Source organism: Histoplasma capsulatum, genomic scaffold, assembly GCF_000149585.1.
Source record: "Histoplasma capsulatum NAm1 scaffold_4 genomic scaffold, whole genome shotgun sequence".
Taxonomy (NCBI): domain Eukaryota; kingdom Fungi; phylum Ascomycota; class Eurotiomycetes; order Onygenales; family Ajellomycetaceae; genus Histoplasma; species Histoplasma mississippiense.
In genome coordinates this window covers 1,133,550-1,144,513 of record NW_001813979.1, presented here as the reverse complement: position 1 = coordinate 1,144,513, position 10,964 = coordinate 1,133,550, and the positions used below count along the sequence as shown (strand labels likewise).

Here is a 10,964-nt window from a genome sequence, read left to right as displayed (position 1 = left end):
TTTTTTTGATTGAAAGAAGGAATGGTGCAGTTGATGTTTAGCTTTCATTTAAAGTGACAAACTCTAAATTTAAGCTTATTTTGAGTTTAGTCCAGTCAAGTTTCCCCGAGCACCAAGCATGGGCACTAAATATAAAAATGGACTGAAGGCAAAAACGTACTGTGGCTATTATGCTGGGATGGTATAGGGGAGGATGCATATCTTTTCAAGATAGTTTGTTGTTGGTCTAATTTTGGTAATTATATACTACATATAATACAGGAAATGAAATTGTACAGTACATGGACGAAGACGTTAGATCTATATATAATTTCATCTGCTGTAAATAGCATGGAGAAGGGCTCCATAATGAGGAATGCGTCTGAGATTGGCCATGTCGGTTTTGATGCCATTGACTGTTGAAGTTATTTCCCTCACCTGCAAGGAGGCAGTAGGTTTCAATTTTCATCAGATGTAATAGCCCGCGGATTGTGAATAACATTTAAAATGGCAGCAAGGGAGCAAGAGTTCGGCTCGCTTTTTACGCGAAACCAGTCGCGAAAACCTCTCCTTCCATCCGTTTAAGTCGGGCACCGCCGAGAACTCTATATATATCTGATTCAGCCTCAAAGCCTCCGGACGATTCTTGCCATTGGACAATTATGTCCCACAAGACATAGGACGGTAAATGTCGGACCTTGACTGAATCGAAGCAATTTTCGTCGCATTGTGCAAGTTCTGGTGCGACCTCTTGGACGGACTTGTGGACATCAGTTGTTTCGGAAAAGGATAGCAAGTGCTTCAATTTTACTTTTGAATAGATCATTTCAAAGATTTTTGGCCTCGCGAATGGGGCGAGGCTGGGGATTGATTGGATCAAACTGGACATTGCGCGATCGGGAAACATTGGCCGCAGAATATCGCCAATAGATCTTTGATTGTGGGTTGTGATAGTGCCCATGAGGTGGCGGTAGGCTCGAATCATCAAATAGTATTTGTGGAGTGTTTTATTTTTGATGTGTTGCTGTTGGGTTTGGATGGGGGGTTGAATTTGGGGATTCGGCTGAAAATCGATGACCGAGCACATGCCGTTGGGCATAAATTCGTCGGAACCGACATCAAGCGGTTCATACGGACGTTTATCCCAGAGAAGAAGAGGTGTTTTAGTGCCGGACCGAATACCATCGAAACACATTCGTTCTTCCATAAGCGCATCGAAACGCGACAGTGCAACACTGTTGCGCGAGCTTAGCTGCTCCTCAACTTGCAACTTTTCCTCATGAATTTGCTTTGCATATTTCAATACATCGGCGAGGGTCGGCGATTTGGTCTTTAGCATCAAGGCTAGTTCAGCTTCTAGCTTCTCGATCTGTATTACTTTCGATTCCACTTTCCTAAACAATCCCTCATCTCGATTCTCGTGCACGAGACGCCTATGCAGGGCGACAACTTTACCATAACCTGATTTATCACCCATATCAGTACCATTAGCGTTTTTCAATGGTGGCCTTCCCCTTCGCGCACGTGTGCGAAGGTCCGGAAGATTGGGGTCTCGCATCAGTTCAATATACGTGTCATGCCATGGCCGTTTTGGTCGAGGTACATAAGATTCACGCTTTTCATACTTGCCAGCATCTGGGGCGAGCTCCGGAGGACTAATATCGCGCCCGGAAGGAGTAATGGTGCAATTCTCCTTGGATCGCTTTTCAACCAGCTTTCCACTTATATCCAACGTTGAGAGTCCCTTTTGTGAATGCCACAGTTCGCGCGCAGAATCGCCAGCGACCTCCGTTACATCTGCACAGGAAGCCTCTGCAATAGCAGCAGATCTTCTGCGTCTAGAGACTACCCTGGGCAGCAGTACCTCCGCATCATCGGATGACAGGAGCGCAATCATCCGTACTAACCCAAACCGATGAAACAATGTCTGATCAAAACACGCCTCAAGGTATCGCAATAGGAGAGTGTACCTTTGCCCATTTTGCGGTTTGACAGTCATATTAGCCAGCACTAGTAGGCTGTCGTTGGTAGCACATACACTGTCTTGAGACCAAACTGGTGGCCTTTTTGTTTGTTCTGGCAGATGTTCTTGCAGGAAAAGATCATCGTAGGTTTTAAGGTCGAACGGGTCCCAGGGTAAATGTTTATAACGCGAATTCGGATCTTCGGTCAACGGTTTTAGAAATGACTGGTAGTAATGAATGTTGGGTTCGATGAGAAGGTGACGTCGAGGTTTTAGATAGTCATGTAGTTTAGCCGAGAGAAGTCCAGCGCCGGGGAAGACGTCGATGATATCGCATGAGGACTGTTTTTTAAGAGATGGGCCGAGTCGTTGTAGAATATCATCTATGTACATGACACTGGCATTAGGTTCGGATGACGAAATATCGTAGGGCAGATGGAGCCATGTAAGGGCTGTTGGGAGGTATAGACTGGACATACCGCAAAGTAACGAGCTCGCAATATGAAATCTAGGTTGGTTGGAAGAAGGTGGACGTTTGCTCATGACAGTAGAAATTGCGGAAGAAAAGATATTGCAGGGAGGGAAAGGTGATTTCGGTATCACTAAAGCTGGAATTCCTGGCATTTGGCATGGTGGTGCAGCGCAAGTAGCAAGTATATCACCATAGTGGGAGGGATGAGACTTGTAGTGCGAGTCGATAAAATTATGAAGTAGTAAGGAGGATATACATATATAAATACATAAGCAATCAGGAATCAAATTGGGCCTGGATAAATAAATACAATAGTATCAGTGTAGGGGAGTGAAATTCCTAATCGTTGAGATCAACCAAAAAAGTTGAAGCTGAAGAAGTTTCTCGTTTGGGAAAATCCGGTCTTGGCATGCCGATGACAACCCCAAGATTTGCAATGGAGCTGTCTATTCATGTTCACCCCCTCCCTCCAGCATCAAGTCACGATGAACGACGGGGGCTACGGCAAGAATACAAAATTTCTGTATTGCGGACTATTTGGGGCCTAATGTGGATAAACGGAAATATGCCCTTGCGTTCTCTCTCATGCTTGGACCGCCGTACTCCCCACCCTTGGAGACTAGCCATCCCTCCCTCGCTTTGATAACTCCGTCGATGGACTACATGTCACTGGTTGCATGCTCTCTGACGCTTTTATTTGCGTGAATAATAAGGGACCCTCTTGCTATCCTCACCCTGTCAAAATTTTCAAGTGCATCAGAGCCAGGTCATGACAAATACCCCGCCAAACAACGCCCAAATGCAGCCGCCTTTGAATGTCGAGCAGATTGCTCGTCAAGCTAGCGAATTTGAGTTTGACCCTTTCTCTCCATTGCGGTACTGGATACGAGCAGCGGGTTTGCTTATTAAAGAGGTGCGCCTCTGTCTTCTGTCGAGCTTCTGCATTCCGCCACTTACTTATGTTTTATCTTCCAGGCCAGCATCTATGAACGTGAGGGGAACGATCAACAGGCATATCTTCTTCTCTTCAGACACGCGCAACTAGTACTCTCACACATTGCAACTCACCCCGATGCACGACAAGAGGATAATCGCAAAGCTGTTGCGGCAGCCAAAAGGGAAGTTCAGAGAAACCTGAGCAAGCTTGAGCTGCTGAAGCCCCGCATCAACAAGAGATATGAGCGTTACGTCCAGCTTCTCCGAGGAAGAGAGGCCAAAAAGACAACATCGCTATTGGGAAACGATGGCGTTGCGATTGCGAATGCTCCGGTTGATCCCGCATTAGCCGGTATAGCTGAGCCTTTGGAAGCCGCTCAGAATAAGGAATTGGCTGTGAAACTTGCCCAGAGGGAATTCAACCGAAGGGCAACAGCTCGAACGGCAACTCAAACTAGAGACCCGTATGCGAAAGATATATTGGAAACCTATGGAATCGAAGACTTCCATGAGAGCCATGATGATGAGCCGGCAGACGACCTTAGCCGACGCCTTCAGAATATTAGGTCCAAAGTCCCAAAAACCCAGCGGGTGGAGCGGAGATTGCCCTCAGCCCCCCATCGCCCCGTTTCAGAGTCTCAAGGCGACCTACAAACGGCTCCCATACCCCAGCGGCTTTCTGATATGGGAAAGCTATCTAGTTATAAATACCCCAATATACCTCGTCAACCGGCTTTTGATATCGGCCAGCAACCACCGCCCGTGCCTAGTAAGGAGCCTGCAACATCCAGCTCATCTCTTCCACCTCAACTCCCTGCCAAAGTTAAAGATTCTATTCCTTCACCTTCAGAGTCTGTTACCAGCTCTCCCCTTCCTGAAGCGATATGTCCCCCAATCCCAAAGAAAGGATTGCTTTCTTCTACCTCCGCAACAGATGGCAACGTAACCCCGCCGGCGGATCTCCAAAAATTTACATTCAAACCATCAGCATATCTTGAAAATGGCACCCCTCTCCGAACTATCTTCATATCTCCTGACCTCCGAAAACAATTTCTCTACATCGCTGCCTCAAATACCAAGTGCAATCTTGAAACCTGTGGCATCCTGTGTGGAACATTAATATCCAATGCCTTTTTCATTTCCAAACTTCTAATCCCCGAACAGGAGTCTACATCAGATACCTGCGAAATGGTCAACGAGGGAGCCATTTTCGACTACTGTGATTCCGAAGATTTAATGGTTCTTGGTTGGATACATACTCATCCATCGCAGACCTGCTTCATGAGCTCGCGTGATTTGCATACTCATTCCGGCTATCAAGTAATGTTAGCGGAAAGTATTGCGATTGTTTGTGCACCGAGCAAGGACCCTGACTGGGGCGTGTTTCGGCTCACGGACCCACCTGGTTTGAAATCCGTGCTTGCCTGTACGCAGTCGGGGCTTTTCCATCCGCACCCAGAGCCCAATATATATACTGATGCATTACGGCCCGGACATGTTTTTGAGGCTAAAGGTTTAGAGTTCGAGGTAGTGGATTTGCGTCGTTGAAAGGGAACTTGATTCTGATACCACTCTCTTTCCTTCCTCTCTTCTTTTAATCTTTTTTTCATTTTGGGGGCTTTTGATTTGGCAAGGAACCCTTTTCTTCAGCATCGATGTAGGCTGTGGCGCAGTGGTGTTGTATGTTTCGGGATTCAACGACATTGTACGAGTGTTTGTTTCTTCTAACATATGCATACTTCTTCTGAAGTAGACTTTAATCCCGGGCGGTGTACGGAGTGTATTAGACGGGGTGTTTTCTGTGCAGCCCCCTTCCTTTGTATCGCAGATATTGTCGGCTACAGTGGTGACATTCTTTTATTTTTTTTTTTTTTCCAGAATGCTATTTTCCAGTAGAATATTTTAAAATGGCTGCTTTTCTCTTCCATACTCTCTATACGCATGTCTACTTTGATGTCTGCGTTTACTTTTTCTTTGTTATCTTCTTAAGAATAAGTGTATGATCTAATCTCATCCATTATTTGATAATAATTTCCTGTTTCCACTGTAAAATTTGTCGATATAAATATCATATTATTTTCAAACATTGCTGAATATATTACCGTTTTCTAAGAATAAAACCCAGCAGACACCGAACATTGTGAAGTTGAATTTGTAAATTGGACTTCCACATGTATTGCTCGCATACTTGTAGGGAAAACATAATTTGAAGTCACGGTGTTGTTTTTGTTGTACGGGGTTGGATTTTAGCCGCTACCAATCCTTTAATCTAGGATTTATACACTGGAATGACTAGATGAAAGATTAATCGCCCAAATCGACGCAACAATGGCGGACAATTATAGAATATCCAATCTTACTGTGCGTTACTCGAATAGTCAAGTGTTGGCAAGTAGATCTAAGCAATCAGCACTGCAACTTGTTAGGCGACTGCAGGTGGTATATTTGTGTGGCTTCCCGTCACCAGTCGCGTTGCCACCCGTTTCATTGTTGTGTCTATCATTTCATTTTGTAACACAATTCATTCTTATGGTCCAGTCGCTGTATTCCGTGACAGGTAATAAATAAAAGGTCCACATTTCGGGAAAATGGTGGCACTTTCGCGCAAAAGCACATGGGTAAGTAACTTCAAGATAAGATCACCTTTACAGACTTTAAAATGGTGTCCACTGACGTTCCTGGTCCACCTGGAACAGTGTTTTCCCACACATCATGTGGGACTCTTTCAGATTCATTGATGATACTCCAATTAGGGCTCTGTTCCACTTTGATCCACTTGAAATCCTGCACCTGATCCCAGAGGTTTGGCTGGGTGCTATCTACGGATTTAGGGGCCTATGTGAGTTTGCATGATTAGTAAGGGTGAAATTTTAACGGTGGGATTCTATTTAGTACATTGGGGTGGGGTAGAGAACGGACGGAACGAAAGGCACGTGGAAGGCAGCATACATAAATTTCGGGAATTTTGCCAAATCGGATATTGCTGCAATCTTCAATGATTGGTCTGCTAGAACAGCTTAGGTAGACATCCACATCGACGCAATCGTGCATTCGGAATTGGTGGCAGGAAACCACTATAGTGCTGTGATTGACTCCAGTAATATGCGCCGAGCCATCCACTTGTCCGCAGAGGAGAAGGCTTTCGGTAACCTCCTTTATTACAAGGCCAGCAAATGGTCGCCAATCCGCCGTGGGAACTGTCATGTCCACAACGCACTGATGTAACGACGTTATCGATGCAGGCACAGTGGCATGTGATGCAGACGTCGGTAACACTATATGAACACCGGTATGGGAACTGACAGAAACGGACGAGGCCCCAGAGGCGGAGTTGCTGGGCTTATTGGTGTCACTCTTTTGTAATTCTTCGGGGGCCTCAAGAGGAGCTGAAGCTTCTTGTCGGGGAGAGGGCAGGCGATCATTCATGGAAGTTGAACATAATATCGGCGACGGGCTGGCAGACGACTGCATCGAGTTATCATTGGATCTGTAACCAGGAATGTGTCGACGACCCTGAGCTGCTATCTCAGCAGCATCTGCCAAGGATATCGCAGACGGGTTCTTGCGCGCGGTTTTGAAGGAAAACTTAGATCGTGGCGCAAAGCTTGCTCGTGCTTCTGCGAGCTTGTCTTGGAGAGCTTTGATCGCCTAAAAGGTGTAAGAATGGACCATAAAGCAAACTCAACAAGGGCATAGAAATTTCAACGAGTCGCACATGAAATTAAAATCACAGAAATCTGATGGCCGTGGTGACGTACGTTGGCATATATCCGCTGGTCATATGGGGGAATGGAGGCTGACGCATCCTTAACCTCACTTGATAGTCGAGCAATCCCAGCTAAGCAATGATCTATAGCATCCGTGCGCTCCCCTCCAATTAGCGCAGTGTCACCTAGACGGTCCATTTGCTCCTGAAGAGCTACAGATCCATATTTCCATTAGCGAAAGCGGCGTATACGGTGATGACTGGATGAGGCCAGATCCCACCTGTAATCTCATGTTGAAAGTAGCGGAAAAAGCGGTCTTTCAACGATATCTCAGGTTTGTGCTGCGAAATGGCCTCGTTTTGCATTTGATTTGCGCTGGAGGGAGCTGATGAAGGCATTTTGTGTCCTTGCGAAGAACGGCCTTTTCCGAGGAGGGGTGAGGTTGAGAGGGTTGGTATACGATATATATAGTAAAGTTAGGGTTGAATATTCCTGTCAATAGCATTAAATCGATGGATCCCGACTGCGTATAGGGGGAGCTGGCAGCGAGGAGTTATTGGGGGCATATCATTGTCATCTCCGAACTGCTGCAAACCCGCACGGAGAGATACCTCGGCAAGTTGGGAATATCCTAGCTTCGGCGATGATTGCAAGGGGTCTAGGTAATCCCACGGAGGGCCACCTAATCCAACGGCCCTGAAGGAACGTTGAGTTATGATACAAGGCTATCCGGCGAACAGCACGACGAATTGTTCTGTCCCTTGCTTGCCTTCAAGCGATACGAAGAGATGCGGGGACGTTGCCGCACGTGACATTCCGCTTCTTACTTTGGTACCTGAACTTCCAAGGTTCCATTCCGAGCCGTTCGCCTTTCCCTCCTCTGCTTCTTTCTCGAAAACATACGATGCAGATTGCAGAATCACAGCGTGGGTGGGATCTACCATCAAGGACCCTGGGACCCGGAAACTAACCTAGACTGCCTCAATTCCAACGTGTTATTCACGCATGTTTTTGGCAAGGAAATCGCCAACCCTCGTGATCAGTTGATTTTGTGATACGTCACGATGAGATCTAGATCTCTGTCGAATGTTTCTCATATATAGTCTATCCGCCTAACTGCTGTTGAACCAGTGAGACCTGCGTTACTGTTGGAATTTGTTTCTGATTGTCGAAATTTGATATCTTCTGGCCTCGCAGGAAGACAAGTATGTCACGCTGTTTGCCGTTAAAGGCAGGAGGCAAAGTTTCTTCAACCTCGGTCCCTTGATTCATACACAGCATTAGAACGGTTGGGCCAGCTTTATTCGCTATGAAAATGGTCGATGTGCGGGTCATTGAGTGGTGGACTGAATTTCCAGACAACCCACCCAAGCTTCTCGATCTACCATCAACCTGCTTTCAACCGATCAAACTAACCATGGAAACGAAACGCAGTGCTGTATACCAGAGCTTCCAAATTCCAAATAATCGAAATGAGTTTCTCAAGGACGTTTCTACTGGGCACACTGTCAGATTCCTTGGTGGCGGGCCTGGATGCGCGCCTCACTGCTCTCCATTGTTAACTGTGGCATTCCTTTGCTGTCACACTTACCTTCTAGATATTAACCAGCGTTATGTCTTTTGCCTCACTGTACGACGCTTATGTTCGCCGTTACACGCTCCTTCAACCCGTCTCTGGGTTATTCACCCGCCAAGAATTCCTTGTTTAAACTACATGCGGAAAGTGATATTCCTAGTTCTGATACGCTAGTTCACTCTGCATCATTTTTCAGGTTAATAATGCCCCTGACACCTTCTCGCATCCTTTAAAATGGTCTGGACATCCCCCCCCGAAGTTCGAGAGCTGCGCCAAGTTTATGTGACTTCTTTTCCGAACGAACATATTTTTTTTAGAACTCTCCCATCCATCAGTCTGTCATTTCCGAATGTGCGCTTCTCTATTGGGCTTCATTGGAGCCTGCGCGCTTATTTTGCCAGCTCTCACATTCCCAGGTCCTTCGTCTACTTGGTGCGATATAGTAGAACAGCTTCATTCAGTTCCTCCAGGGTGGACGCAGCAAGAAGCACCTCCCCCTGATACCCTTATACAATTTCGCCTTGCTGTTAGGCAAGAAAATGGATGGCTGTTTGAGCAAGCAGTTCTTGATCTCTCTACACCCGGACACCCGAATTATGGTCAATATATGAAGCGAGATCAGGTGCAGCAATTCTTAAAACCATTACCGCATGTCTCAGAATCAATTTTGTTATGGTTGCAACAAGGAGGTGTTCCCAAGACGGCCATTACGGACCATGGCGATTGGGTTAACTTCAAAATTTCTGTCGCGCAAGCAGAAAGTTTGCTTCGGACGAAATTTTACTATTTCTCGAACTTGGTTCGCAATGTTCGGATAATTCGAACTCTGGAATACTGTGTTCCCCCTGAAATTTCTCCCTACGTCCATATGATCCAGCCAACAACGAGATTTGGCCAACCCAAACCTGATTCTGCTGGTAATGGTGCTATTCAACTCCTGGGGCTTAATGATTCTTGTTATCCAGTCAATTGTAGCCTTGCTATTGCGCCATCATGTATTCGGGAAATATATAACATGGGAAATGTCACTGCTACCCCAGACCCTCGCAATAAGCTTGGAGTGTCAGGCTACCTTGAGCAATACGCAAGATATAGTGATTTGGATCTTTTCTTTCAAAAGTTCGTCCCGGAGCTAAAAGGGTCCACCTTCCATGTGGTTTCCATTAACGGGGGATTGAACCATCAGAACTCGAGCAAGTCATCTATGGAAGCCAGTCTGGATGTCCAGTATACACTTGGCCTTTCCAACGCAACCACGGTATATTACACCACCGGTGGGCTCGGTCCAATGATTCCCGACCTGGATCTTCCTGATACAAGCGCCAATACCAATGAACCCTACTTGGACCAATTGCATTATTTACTCTCTCTTCCAGATGAGGAGTTACCAGCCGTTCTTACCACTTCATACGGTGAAAATGAACGAAGCGTACCAGAGAAATACGCAAATTCGACATGCAATTTGTTCGCTCAGCTAGGTGCACGAGGGGTATCAGTGTTATTCTCCAGTGGAGACTCTGGCCCGGGAAGTGCTTGTCAAACTAACGATGGAACAAACACAACCCGATTCGACCCCATTTTTCCAGCTGTCTGTCCTTTCCTAACATCTGTTGGTGGAACACAAGGCGTAAACCCGGAGACTGCAGCGTACTTTTCATCGGGAGGATTTTCTGATCGATATCCCCGCCCGGCGTACCAAGACGAAGCTGTTTCGACATACTTAGGTCAACTAGGCAGTCGATGGGCTGGTCTCTATAACCCAGCAGGTCGTGGTTTTCCGGATGTGGCAGCACAGTCCGCACAATTTCACATTGTTGATCATGGGGAACCCACTTACGCATCAGGAACGAGGTTCGTGAATTCATGTACTGGCATAAAACTTCTCATATTCCTTGTACCCTTCTTTCGACTTTCAATATCTACCCCTCTTCCCTTCCCAGCCCCCAAACTCTTTCCAAAAACCAACTTTGCAAAAACAAGTATTTCTGACCATTCACACAGCGCCTCTGCACCAGTATTCGCAGCAGTTGTAGCCATTCTCAACTCTATCCGCCTTGCTGAAGGGAAGCCTGTCCTTGGATTTCTCAATCCGCTCCTCTACAGTCTTAAGGGTGCAGGTTTGAATGACATTGTCGATGGCTATTCGGAGGGATGTACCGGCTTTTCCAGGGCTTCAAGTTTAGCTACGCCGTATATCCCCAGAGCTGGGTGGAATGCGACGGTTGGATGGGACCCTGTGACGGGATTGGGTACGCCAAATTTTGCGGTGCTTGCACAAATAGTGAAGGCTTTATGAGAAAGGTTTAAACTCTCTCTCTCTCCCTCTCTCTC

The 10,964-nt window shown here is 46.4% G+C and overlaps 4 protein-coding genes across 4 annotated transcripts; 2 read left to right on the top strand and 2 right to left on the bottom strand.

Annotated features, from left to right (window-relative positions):
* Positions 1 to 520: 520 nt before the first annotated feature.
* On the bottom strand, positions 521 to 2,485 carry HCAG_04351 (predicted protein; the record flags this gene model as incomplete). The annotated part of the gene is made up of 2 exons (XM_001540461.1): positions 521 to 2,325; positions 2,422 to 2,485. The coding sequence occupies 2 exons, from the start codon at positions 2,483 to 2,485 to the stop codon at positions 521 to 523; spliced, it is 1,869 nt and encodes a 622-aa protein (XP_001540511.1).
* A 698-nt stretch (positions 2,486 to 3,183) lies between these two features.
* On the top strand, positions 3,184 to 5,110 carry HCAG_04350 (hypothetical protein; the record flags this gene model as incomplete). The annotated part of the gene is made up of 4 exons (XM_001540460.1): positions 3,184 to 3,327; positions 3,390 to 4,776; positions 5,012 to 5,030; positions 5,101 to 5,110. 4 exons carry the CDS (start codon positions 3,184 to 3,186, stop codon positions 5,108 to 5,110), a joined length of 1,560 nt encoding a protein of 519 aa, XP_001540510.1.
* An 868-nt stretch (positions 5,111 to 5,978) lies between these two features.
* Positions 5,979 to 7,455, bottom strand: HCAG_04349 (predicted protein; the record flags this gene model as incomplete). Its single annotated transcript, XM_001540459.1, has 4 exons — positions 5,979 to 6,185; positions 6,300 to 6,998; positions 7,109 to 7,269; positions 7,338 to 7,455. The coding sequence occupies 4 exons, from the start codon at positions 7,453 to 7,455 to the stop codon at positions 5,979 to 5,981; spliced, it is 1,185 nt and encodes a 394-aa protein (XP_001540509.1).
* Positions 7,456 to 8,372: 917 nt separating this feature from the next.
* On the top strand, positions 8,373 to 10,929 carry HCAG_04348 (hypothetical protein; the record flags this gene model as incomplete). Its single annotated transcript, XM_001540458.1, has 4 exons — positions 8,373 to 8,564; positions 8,656 to 8,687; positions 9,165 to 10,484; positions 10,635 to 10,929. 4 exons carry the CDS (start codon positions 8,373 to 8,375, stop codon positions 10,927 to 10,929), a joined length of 1,839 nt encoding a protein of 612 aa, XP_001540508.1.
* Between the last annotated feature and the right edge of the window lie 35 nt (positions 10,930 to 10,964).